The sequence below is a fragment of the Vicia villosa genome, linkage group LG7 (assembly GCF_029867415.1).
Source record: "Vicia villosa cultivar HV-30 ecotype Madison, WI linkage group LG7, Vvil1.0, whole genome shotgun sequence".
Classification (NCBI taxonomy): Eukaryota; Viridiplantae; Streptophyta; class Magnoliopsida; order Fabales; family Fabaceae; genus Vicia; species Vicia villosa.
Window position 1 is genome coordinate 105604947 of NC_081186.1, and position 13468 is coordinate 105618414.

General features: G+C 31.5%; 1 protein-coding gene across 2 annotated transcripts; it reads right to left on the bottom strand.

The window, feature by feature from the left end:
• Positions 1 to 6024: 6024 nt before the first annotated feature.
• Positions 6025 to 12322, bottom strand: LOC131616400 (polyadenylate-binding protein-interacting protein 3-like). Of its 2 annotated transcripts, none has more exons than XM_058887722.1 (15): positions 12123 to 12322; positions 10905 to 11067; positions 10649 to 10810; positions 10215 to 10351; positions 9811 to 10001; positions 9351 to 9534; positions 9073 to 9249; positions 8431 to 8534; positions 7944 to 8010; positions 7794 to 7827; positions 7224 to 7531; positions 6969 to 7115; positions 6720 to 6815; positions 6570 to 6626; positions 6025 to 6328 (listed from the first exon to the last, which is right to left on the bottom strand). In XM_058887722.1, the coding sequence occupies exons 2-15, from the start codon at positions 11038 to 11040 to the stop codon at positions 6293 to 6295; spliced, it is 1836 nt and encodes a 611-aa protein (XP_058743705.1). In that variant the 5' UTR covers positions 11041 to 11067; positions 12123 to 12322; the 3' UTR covers positions 6025 to 6292. The 2 variants fall into 2 exon arrangements, with proteins under 2 accessions (XP_058743705.1, XP_058743704.1); XM_058887721.1 differs by having other exon boundaries at positions 9016 to 9249; positions 12123 to 12321.
• Positions 12323 to 13468: the final 1146 nt, after the last annotated feature.

Below are 13468 nucleotides of genomic sequence, written 5' to 3' on the forward strand. Positions count from 1 at the left end.
TATTTTTAGTTGTTATGTCTTTTATATTTTTTTACACACACCAAAGCAATTGATAAATTTTGCAACAAACCAACAACTAACAATCAAGTTTTATTCCACTAAATAGAATTGACTATTTGGATTAATTTTGCCTATAATATTTCTCCACTAAATCAAACTCGAAAACATCATTTCTTTCATAAACAAAACTCGAAAATATTATTTCTTTCATTAACAAATTTTAAAACTCCATCATCTCTTCTCCAACTTGAATGAGACAAGAAAATTATGGATTTGAGTTAGCAATGTTAGTTGTTGTTGTTCTTGTTTTTCTTTTCTTTTTTTTATTGTTGTTCTTGTTGTTATTATTGTTGTTCTTCTTCTTGTTGCTATTGTTGTTGTTGTTGTTGTTGTTGTTGTTTTTCTTCTCCTTCTTCTTGTTGTTGTTCTTGTTGTTGATGTTGTTCTTGTTATTCTAGTTGTTGTTGTTGTTCTACTGTTGCATTTTTTTAACTTTTATTAAAAGATATACAACAATGGTTGTCTAATATAATAGTGGTTGTATGTAGCGCGCTATCTAGTTTACTATCACGGAAAATAGAATGTGATTGTAAATAATTCACTTACAGCCACACTCTACCTAATAATAGTTGCTCAACGGTTATTATAGGTCTTTCGCGATCTTTGTTATATGTGTTTTTTCATAGTAGTGGAAGTTCCTAATCAGAAGACATCTTAAAGAAGATATCGTGATAACGATACACTACCTTATGTCCAATCAAGAAAAAGTATCATTGTCAGTATCATCACCCTCATGTCTCTTTAATTGTTTTGCACTACAAACGTCATTCTACTCTGCTCCTCTCAACATCTTTATGCTAGATGTGAAATTTACTTCACTTTACTTGGTTCTAGCTAAAGTACTTCAAATGACTATTTTTGTTGTTTGAATATTCAATCTTTCTCTCTTTAACGGATCTATTTTCATCATCTATTTAAAGAGAATATGAGAGATTGAATATATGATATGAAAACAAAAACAAAAGAAAAAGAATATATACAACCAGAAGGGTGAAAGGAAGTATGGAGAAAAAGAAAGTAGAGTGAGTCATATTCACAACAGTGTAAGAGATTCAATGAGAGAAGAAACAATGTGAATATGATCAAGAGATCAACAGAACTTCTGCATCTTATTATCCGTTGTACATTAAACTTTGTATCTAATTCAAACTCTAACCGTTGTTCAGAATCTAAGCTTCATTGTCAGATTCTAAAGTTGGAGTTTAAAAAAAAAAAACTGTTATACACAAATCACCCCCTTCTTGTGTGTATTTTTCTCACCTTAAATACGGTGGACTCACAATAATTAATAGCATCACTAAATATGTTAAAGCGCGTCAAAGTCCTAAAATCACTAAAAATTTTCTAAATATGCAATAAAACCTAGATCAAGAGATTTAAGAACTAATAGCAACCCAAAATATGGTAAACAACATAAAGAAGATTATGATATGGAGGACTTAGAATCAAAAGGTAAGGTACTTTGTAAATTTATCCAATGTAGAAAAAAATATTAATTGAGGAATTTGAAGACTCTGAATTGCAACCCCCATTAATATTTTCGTTTTATGTGATTTCTCTGATCAAACAAAGTTATAAAGAAATAGTGAATACTACTCAATAGAGAACCGCCACAAATACACCAAGTATGTGTAATATGTGAAATGAATACATTGAGAGCAAAATTTGTCAATAAATTATTTTTTCAATTATAATTTTATTTTTCTGCTCAATCATTTGTAATATATATCATATGATATTTTGGTGTCAAATTAAATTTTGACACCTTGTGTTATTTGATCATATCTCATATATATATATATATATATATATATATATATATATATATATATATATATATATATATATATATATATATATATATATATATATATATATATATATTTTTTGATACTATCTTATAGTAATTTCTCCCGTCATACTACAACACCCACTTAATTAAAAATAGGCTTAAATAGTTTTTTGGTTCATGTAAGTTGACGTGATTTTGATTTTCGTCCATGTATCTTTTTTTTTTTTTGGAAATGATTATTGAATGTTAAAACATTTTTTGTTTTAGTCCCTAAAGTTAAAATTCGCAGGATCTTGCGAATTTTGATTTTAGAGACTAAAACCAAAAGAATTTTAACATTAAAGGATCAATTTCGTTTAGAGACGAAAATAAAAAACACACCAATTTACTGAAAACCAAAATACTATTTAAGCCCTTAAAAATAAATGATCACATACATTTTACTTTTAGGAGTTTATATTTAGAGGATATCCTTATCCCAAAAAGAATTGAGGGTTTGAAATTTCAATTCAACATCAAAGTCTATGATATTGACGACTCTACTCTTATTACTCATAGACTTCTGTGTTCCTCTTCAATGCTTCCATTTACCTAAATCCACTGGCTCCCTAGTTAAAGAAGAAAAAAAAGTTGACTGGAGTTTTTTTTTTTCCACATATTTTGTTGACTAAGTTTAAAAACTATTCAAAAATATTGGTACCAAATTCCAAAGTTATTGTGTTTCATTCATATTGATTTTATGTGTTGTCATCATAAAAAATTATGTAATTTTATGTGTTGTGCATCTAAATATTTTAATGATGATGATTGAACAAAAAAAAATAAATCACAAATATCATCGGTTAAAAAACAAATTCAAAGCAAAATATTCAAATTTCTCTATAAAAAACTAAAAAAGAATCAAACTGATCAAATAAAAGAAATTGAAGATGTGAAAGCTTTTAGTGTTTTTATCTTGTACTTTATCCGTTGAACTTAAATTAAGCAAAAGTAACTTGTAGTATTAAGGCTATTTACAAACACACTAAAACCATTTTTAAATATTTATATTTTTTCTAATTATTCTAAAAACTAATTATGACAAGTGTTTAATTGATTAAGAAGTAATGCTAATTAATTAGGAAAGTTAAATGTATTGTCTAATTGATTAGAGATTTCATCTAATCGATTAAAGGAGGGAGTTCGGCTCCTAATCAATTAGGAAGCCACTTTATTCAATTAAGATACATAGCATGTTAGAGTTTCATTTTCGAGCTCAATCTAATTGCTCGTTTAACGAAATTTTGTGCTTGGAGTCTTTTGTTCAACAATCGTTTGTTATACAAGAATAATTAAATCAATTTGAAACAAACAATATTTGAAAACTTGTTCCCAAACCTATGACTAATCTACTCTTTGAAACCAAATAGCTATTTCGCAACAAATTTGATGAAAAATGATACTACCTCTGGTCCTAATTATAAGAAAAGATCTACTTTTTAAATACATTGAATAAATAATGTATCTGAACAATATGATGTTCAGATACATTATTTACTCAATGCATCTAAAACGTGAACTTTTTCTTATAAACGAGACCAGAGGGAGTATTGTTTTAAGAAATAAAACAAGATTTGTTTGGAAAGTATACAATCAACAAAAGAGCATAGATTTCAGTGAAATTTTGAAGTCATTCAAATGCTTCTTGCTTTCTCATGTATCATGAATTTTATACTCTTATAAATAAATGTGAAAAACGAGTTCCTAAACGGCTACATTCACAAAGAAGTATAAGTTGATCAACCTCTCGAATTTAAAAGTTTTGTTTCTCCTAATTATTTCAACAAGATGAAAAAGACTCTTTATAATTTAAAAAGTTCCTTTTGCACTTGGTAAGAGTGTTTGAGCAATATTTTACTTGAAAACAATTTTTAAAGAGGAAAAGGTAGATAGAACTTTTTTAATTAAAAAATCTAAGTATGACATCCTTTTTGTTCAAATTTATGTTGATGATATTATATTTGGTGTAATTGGCGATTCTCTATGTAAATATTTTTTTTAATATAACGCAAAGAGACTTTGAAATGTCAATGATGGATAAAATTCGTTATTTTCTTAGAATTCAAATACATCAAACAAAATAAGGAGCCTTCATCAATCAAGAAAAATATTGCAAAAAATTTCGAAAAAGTTTTGGGGATAAAAAATGACAAAGAAATATCAACTCACATGAGCACATATGATTACTTAAATGAAGATGAGAGAGGCAAATATGTAGAAGAAATCAAATATAGAGGTATGGTAGACTCCCTTCTTTATCTTACCACTAGTCACTCTCATATTATATTTTTAGTGTATATGTGCATTTTTTCAAGCTAATATCCAAAGAATCATATTTGTTTATATGTATTATGAGATATCTCACTAGCACACAACATATAGGATTTATGATATCTTAAAGGGTTAGTACCACAGAAACGTGCCACTTTTTTGGATTTTTTTGGAAATTCTCTTTATTCTTAGCATAGTTAAAAGCAAGCAAGTGTTGCATTGTCCATTGTCGAAGCAGAATACATCGTTGTAGTTAGTTGTTGCGCATATATAATCGGAATCATGCAATAGTCAAGGTATTAACCAAAAAATGTTTCAATTAAGTGCGACAACCCTAGTGTCATAAATCTCACTAGAAATTCGCTACTTCACTCTCGGACTAAACACATTGAGATTAGACATTATTTTATTATGGATCTTTTTTAAGTGGATTGCTTAGTTGAAATTGTGAATCGAAAGAACTTTTTTACTAACTCGCATGTGTTTTTTACCAAACCTCTTCCTAAAGAAAATTTCTTATTTATATTTGAACTAAAAAAACCCAGTTGGTAGTGAAAATCTCAAGGAGGATATCCTTGGTGACTGGATGTTGATTTTTGATTGAACCAGGATAAATTTGACGTATTCTTTCCTTATCTCTTTAACGCTTTATTTGTCGTATCATTTTATTTGTTATCTTCTTCATAATATAATTAGATTTTGAATATTATATCTATGTATTCGCCCGGTGAAACTAGTTCGCCAATAGCATATATAGCCACTTCAAGGATTATATCAAGGTGTTCTGCCAAACGAAGCTAATTTAACAGTAGCATATATAGATCCAAACACAGATTGAACTCATAACAGAAATTCTTAGACATAATTCTTTCAGTTCTCCAACTATGCATATTAGAGCTCAGGTTAAAGTTGACACAACTTCACCTTAGAAATTGTTGAGAATGTGTATGGATTTTGTCCTAAAGTATCCTTGAACTTTTACCGCCAATGACACGATGTAGCATATCTCGAGAGACGGCTGATTGTAATCAATTAAGAAGTATTTGATCTTGTTGTTTCCAGACTCTGAAGGCTTCAAGGCTTCTAATGCACGATGAAGCATATCGCGAGCGACGGCTGATTGTAATCAATTAAGAAGTATTTGATCTTGTTGTTTCCAAACTCCGAAGGCTTCTAGTCTTCTAATGCAGGTGAGATGTGATTGTGATTCACATAATCAAGTGAAGTGAATTTCTTTGGAATTTGAATAATTGGTAAAAAAATGGAGTTTATGAACTTTAATTACAGGTTCACTAAGTATTGACACCATAATAAGTAGTTTTCTAAATCAATATTCTTAAAAATGGCAGAAAATGTTTACGTGTTGGGGAAGAAAAATCAATGCACAGAGACCTAGCTTGAGGACTACACTATTAGTGTTCCTTCAACTGAGAAAACAAATTGTTGATTTACTATTTCTTACTGATATGTCGAATGTTCATAAAGTTGTATCAAATGAAGTAAATGTCCGTCCCCAAATTATACAAACATTTTTTAAAAAATTTAAAATTGTTAAGAGTTAAATCTACCCAATAAAACAAAAGTTAGTTTCTTTAAAATCAAATAAAATCAGATAACTCAAATAAAATCAAGTAAAATTGCTTTCAATTCTATCCAATTTCAGAGTTTACTACATGTTAATTTGGATAACTGATTTTACCCAAATTCGATTATACAAACAATTTAACTCAATTTATACCTTAAAAATATAAAATATGACAATTTTCCGAGTTAAGACTCGATTTTAACAACCATGGCACTGTAGGCGTGACTATAGGTCAAAAGACTGTGCAGTAGTAATTAAACCATGGGAGACACATTAATTAGAGTAATTGTTGCATTATAAATAAAGAAAGAGTGCCAATCTGAGTAAAGCAGCTACTACATTAAGGAAAACACAGGAATCACAAAAGATGTGAGTGATCAAAAGATCAATAACTTATGTTCCAGAATGAACCGCTTGCTTGTAAAATAAGGAACTTCTATGGAGAATCCTTCCATAAGCTGAAACTATCTTCTTCATTTGAAACTCACTTCGTCAATTCTTTTCAAGCAAGGGCTAACTTGTCAAGAACATAGTCAACTTAGCGATTAATAGTTACGTCCCTTATATGGCGGCGGCGTCTCCTGTAAAAAAAACTAAGAGATTAAGCCAACAATAAATTGACCGTGAAAGTTTACCTAAAAGTATATAGTTATTGAGGTAGCTGGTTTGATATTTGTCATAATGCCAAAAACAACAAAACTGATATGCATAAAATCAAAGCATACGCGTGTTAAGTCTCCAAACCAGAGAAAAGATAAATGAAAAAACATTCATCAAATAAGATTAGAAAATTAACACTAAAGAATAAAACAGAGTCCTTACGGGTAGGTAATTGGGCATGTATAGAACTTGTCTAGGATGACCATGAATTTGTCCATACTGTAATTAGATTTAATAAAATTAATCATTCTGAAATATTTATATTGTATGTTAACATAAAAGTAACGAGAGAGAACCGAAAGTGGATCCTACCTGTGGTCCATTCTGATGAAAATATGGTTGGGATGGCATTTGTGCTACTTGTGGATTATACATCATAGGCTGTGGCCCGGCAAAAGAAGTTCCAACCTGCACACCCATATTCGACATAATCAAGGTTGTAAGGAGAAGTCAGATTATAGAGTGTGACTATTAAACCTGACTAAGAAATTTAGAGTCTCCTATGGAGTGACTAGTTCAATTCATAGGAGAGTAGACACTATCTTTCCAAGAAATACTTACTCCGACACCCATTGGCATGGTTGGCATACTCGGTACAGTAGAAACGTTAGCTGGGTAATAGAAGGAACCATCAGACACTGGAGAGCGAGGCCTAACAGGTGCTTGAGACGGAACAAAACTCTTAGCATTAGGGTTCAGTTTAAATTCCTGAAAACAAAAGGAAACCACAAAAGAAAGCTGAGACATGCCACAACAGTAATTAAAAAGACCAGCATTTGCGAGTGTGGTGTCCTATTCTATAAATAACAGACACACCTTTGCATAGGGATTCAGAGTTGATTTGTCTGAAGACAGTGAACCAAGTGAAGAACTTGGTGATAAACTTGGACCAGAATACGTGGCCGAACCTGCTGCAAAATCTGATCTTCCTCGTGAATTTAAGGACTTCGTTTCCCAACTTGCTTTGACAGATTCTGAACCCCCAGTCAAGTCTCCATGTGATCCAGTTTTTTCATCAATCTTTGATGAAATATGAGTAGAGGGGGCATAGGAGGAGGCATTAGTAGGAGTTAATCCCACTTTATCAGATCCGTCTTTCTTCAAGTTAGGTGCAGGTTTCAAATCTGCACTAAGAATTGCCATTATCAAAGGAATGCAAATATTTCTTAAAGAAGCAACACCCAAATGAAATTCAAAAGTAGGTGAGAGCTTTCATTTATAAGTAGCATTGGTAGTACTAGAAAGCTTCGGCACTTTATTTATGATAAACAGAATAACCACTTAAATGGCATTGGTTTAGTTTCATCCACATTAAATTTACAGCTTCAGACATAAAGGTTTATAGATATAATCAATTCATAGGGAGCTCAGAGAAATTTCACAAACCCTGATATTTTGACAGCTGTACATCCTCAGCTTGCTGCAACAAGTAATGCAAAAAAGAATGAGATTTAAGAATATCAGATTACAGCAATTAGATGTGAGTTATTTATGAAGACATGGTATGAGGGTTGTGACATTGAAACTTCAACTCACCGTCTGATTTTCTTCCTTGGTGTTACCATTGGCTCCAATTAGATCACAAACAGAGTTATCCTGAATCCTGTGAGTTAAAATGATTGGAGAAATTTTAATGAAATTGATATTTGATGGGACTCTTGGTCTAATGAGAGTTAGTTAGAATATTTCCTTAATTTAAGGGGATATTCAGTTATAAAAGGAGAGAGGGAAGGGAAGTTGAGACTCATTCAGAAAATTTGTTAGAAAGTTGTTAGAAGAGTTACTCTCTGGTTTAGGAGCAATTCGCTCGGGTTTAGGAGTTCATAGAACTCTGGTTTAAAGTTTCTGTTTCATCCTCCTTTGTAAGAGCTTCAAGCGCAATGCTTTGCATTAAATAATACTCAGTGTTCATATTTTTCTGGTTTCTATCAATACTTATTTGAAAAGCCACCCTTGGTGAAAAAAATTCACAAAATTACAGCTAAGCAAATAAAACAACTAAATAAAAGCAAAAAACAAAAACCTGCTTTCCACATCTGAAAATGAGTAACTTTGACCAGAGACTTCAGATGATAACTGCTTAGCATGATCATAAGAACCATCTCCACCAGTTTTTGACTGAGATGACTGTAAGTGATCAAGTATAAGAAGGTAAAACAAAATATAATGCTGAATTCTATAACTATTACTTTATAAGAGAGGAGGGAGGACAAAGCAAAATGTAGGGCAGCACTTAGTACCTACTTATTTTGGACAAATGTTTTATAATTTGTTAAAATATTTAGATGTTCAAGAAGCACTGGTTTGATTATATCAAAACAAAAGATGCGCCAACTTGAAAAACCGAACAGAACACAAATTGTTTAAGCAAGGTTGAGAGAGCATACTGGACCAGTAAATATTTGGAACTGAAAAAACCATAATATTCAGGTAGAGTGTGAACAACATCAAGGGTGGTGCCTCTATGTAGCTAAAGAAATACATATACACAGTATGGTAGGATTCAATCACGAGAAAGGACAAGCTCAGAAGCCAATGGAACCTTCAAGTTGACAAATAATTGAAACCAACTAAATAAACACTTATAAATAACTGGTTAAAGAGATACCATAGTGGAGAAATTTGACCATGTTTGAGCTCCATTTTTGCCTTTCCCACCACTTACCTTTCCTGGTCTCTTAATGACTGAATCGGAAATATCACCAAACGTTTCGGAATTTTGTGAATCCAAAAAATTGTCTTCATTCTCGTCATATTCATCGTCAACACCTTTACCCCTATATACGGAAGAGAATCTGGTCTCTTCATCAATATCAAAGTCATCAGGGTAAAGACCTCTTTCCTGTTGAGAAAAATTAAAGTTTGAGGAATTCATTCACACATGTAAATAATAAAATATACAGAAATTTCCAAAGGGCGAAAATGCACTGAACCCACACCAACCTCTGCTAGATGAATATCTTGGGTTTCCTCGCCCTCAATTTCTCTTGCTATTCTTAGTGCTTGCAACTCTAATTCTCTCATCCGAGGCCCTTTTTCAAGCTTTGTAGTATAGAGTTCCTCGTCAAATGTGCTTTTTACTCCAAACAACATTTTATTTGTTTCAAACTGATCCCAGCCCCTAGAGCTAGAAGAATACAAAAATGTCAAGGTAAAAAAATGGAGAAGCTGTGAAAATTTACAATCAGAAAGAAAAAACGAATAAAGAAAAGCAGGATATTAAGAATGGTAGCAGCAATATCATACACTCAAGTAATCCTCATCCTGATAAGTAAGGACCTACCACAAAATCCTTTACTCTTTATTATATAATAACTATATAAGTATAATTCATGACCAGATTTTTTGTGAATATCCCTCTGTATAATTTTGATTAGTGATGATAAGAGAAATATAAAACTACCTATTCCAAGAGCCATCAAAGATATTGTCAAGTTCAGGGCATTGTGGAACATTTTCATCAGGCACCCATCGGTGTAATTCTCTCCCCAAATCAACATGACGAGGTTGAGATATTACCGAATCAACCATGATCTCCTGATGCACATCATAGTGAGATTCACTGGCTAGGTCACCTGTAGAAACAGCAACATCCTGCCAAAATGATACATAAAAGATACCGTCAATGAACAAATTGACTGTTTTCAAATCAACTTCACCTAATCCTGGAACTAAAACTTTTCCAATGCTGTTCAGTAGTATTCAGTTTCTAATTCCATACATATTTATTTAAAAGCAAAAAAAAAAAAGAATAACATTGCAGAACTTGACTGAAATTATGTTGCAAATAAATAAAATATAGCAAACCTTTGCTATAACTTGTACAAGTTCTTTTCCAGGTATAATTAAAGTTTTAGAAGGAGCTTTGCTGACAAATTCCGCACCGGAGCTCGGCCCTTGCGAAGACCCATCCTTTGTCAAGCAAGCCATTTTCAAGATGATACCTAAAAGAACGGCGATGATGATGATATGAGCAGTAAATAAATGTCAAATTACGTGATATAAGGTTGGCTTGTTGGTTGGGGAGAGAAGTTAAGGAGTGGAATGATAAGGAGGAAAATGGTTTGATCCCTACCTCCAATAAAATACTAACTAACATTTGTCATTTAAATAAGTCTACTTTAGTATTATCTCTATAAAATAACTGGAATAGAAAACAAGAATCTATTTAAGGATGAAGCTAAGAATAATATTGTCTCCAGTAAAATCAAAATCAATAACACAAACATAACAGAACATACCAAAATCCTTCTCAGAATTTGTAGCATGAAATATTCCAGAGTATATAGATCCATTTTTCACCTGGACTTCCACCTGTTGCCCAATAAGGCATGTTGTTAAATATACCAGTCGATCACGTGAAGGACTCTCATAACTACCACCTTTACTACTTGTCACTGCACCTGCAGAAGTAAGTGTCATTAAAATAGTTTTTTCAATGACGATAAAGCAGTAAATGAAAGAGAAGTTAGTAAACAGCTTGGGTTAGATATTCACCTGTACTCGCTAATCTGCCAGCATTTGATTTTCCAGGGGGAATCTTATTATCCGATTTGGATGCCCCATCTTTTTCAGATTTCCGACGACCATATCCATTAGAAGATTTAGGCTGCCCAACTTGTTGCAAATTCATCTTCACCCACAGCCTTGCTCCACTAACCTAGAGCAGTTAGAAAGTCATATCAAACACACACACATACAGCATTGCATAGCAGAAAGATACAATATGATATAAGCACACAAGATTCTGATATCTTTCTGCAGCCAAAATCCATGCAGTCATGTAGTAATCTAAAATTAATTCCATATTTAGTTAGATTTGGTATGTAATAATGAACCACAACAACCAAGCTTTATCCCACTAAGTGGGGTCGGCTACATGGATCAAATTACGCCATAATGGCCTATCAAATGACGGAAAATAATTCTACATTCAAGAGTCTTGACTGAATTTCCTATTCCTAAAGTATTTTTTTGTAATAAGCCTTGAAAACTCAAGTTGCTTTACTCTCCAGTTTCTTCTTGTTATTTCCCCTCATTTTAGCCATTCCCCTCCCAACTGGAATATCAAGTTCTTCCTTATGTTCATTAGCAATGAAACCTATGTCCCCGGTCCTCACAATTTTTTACTAGCTTTCACCATAAAAAAAAAATTTTAAAAAAAACATTATACCTATATCAATGCAACTTATCTGTATAATAATCACCACATAATCATATCTCAATCCTAAGAAAAAAAATCAATCTTTGAAACCTAAAAACCATTCCTATATTCCAAAACCTATCACAAAAATGGAACCTTAATCCCCTCAATTTAACTCCCCTCCCAAAACAAATACAAGGTCTTCAAAATTCAAACACCGCCAACAGTCAACTTGAAATCCCAACTTCAAGTCAGCAGAGAATCAGCAAAAGATCTTAACTTTACAAATTTCCCCTTTTCCTTTACCTCAAATCCCCATTCCTATCCTTCTTCAAAATAACAACAATCATCATCGATAAAATGCAACACACATCAAAACCAATTAACTACCACATGAAATCACATAAATTCATAACCATAAATACCAATTTACACGATCCAACCAAGTCCTAATTTTCAAAATTAAACACAAAAAAAAAAAAAAAAAAAACCAAACTTCTCTATTCGTTTCGCTGTTCCACGGAATCGAAAGAGGAAAAAGAAGAAAAAAAAATGGATCGAAAATGATATACCTGAGGAAACTCTTGATCGGAGGTGAAAATGCAAGAGCGTGAGTTGGGGGGTTAATTAGGGATTGGAATGATGAAAACGACGGAGGCAGCAATTGCAGCGACGGAGAGAGAAAGGGGAGAAACGAGGGTTCCGTCGTGATCCAAAATTCAGAATCAACACTGCATCGGTTTTTTGAAACAAGGAAGAAAATAAAAATAAAAATAACGCTACGAAACAATGAAATAAATAATTAATAGCAGATTCATAATATTTATTTTTGTAATAATAGGTGTAAAATTATCATTTACATATACAACATGGACATCTATTTTTATTACTATTACCAAAATATATTAAAATTTTGATATTAAATATAATATTTTAATGTTTTTTTGGATTTTTATAAATATTTTAAAAATTTAATATTACACATTCATCTTATCAAAATATTTTAGAGTGTTAAATCATATAAATAATTTAAATATTATAGTCGGATTTGGCAGAATACATAATTGTCATTGATTGATAGTGTAAAAATAATTTCCCCTTGCTAGAGCAGTATCTATTTTTTATATTTTAATTAAAATTTTGATGTTAAAATTTATATTTTTATAGATATTTTAAGAGAAAAGAGATGGTGCACTCACAGTGTAAATTATTTTTACACTGTCAACCAAGGACGATATAAAGTACCAAGTCATGCTGTAAATTTTAAAATATTTTTATGATTTGATACTTTAAAATCTTCTAATTAGATGTAAAATCTTCTAATTAGATGTATGTGTAATCCTTTTTTACACTAAAAGTATACTACCATTAACCTCTGTTTTAAAATGTGTCTTAAGTTATGAAATTTTTAATTAAAAAAAAAAAGTAAAAAAATCTTTTCAAAAAATGAGAAAGATAAAAATAAATATTATGTGTTTTTATTTTAGTGTTTAATAAAATGACGTAATATATAATATTCTAAAGTGTTGGTGAGACTACTTTATGTTTTTTTTTTTTTTTTTTTTTTTTGGTTTATAACCACCGGTTTAGTCCGGTTCGGGGGAACAGCTCTGGCATCAAGTGGGTCAAGCCCCCTCCCGATCGCAGTTGCGGGGGATCGAACCGTGGTTCTCCCTACCAAGTCCAGCGCCAATCACCACTGGACCAACTAACGATTGGTTACTTTATGTTAGGTTAGGTAAATTATGATCATGGATTAATTGATCATTAATTCATTATAGATTAAAGCCGATTGGAAGCTAAATTTTTTTCTTTACAGAAAGAGCATTGACCATTTGCACTCTACCTTCCTATTGCTACTTCTTGGCCGTCTCTTTATTTTTATTATAAAAAAAATAGAAATTTATATTTTGTTTAT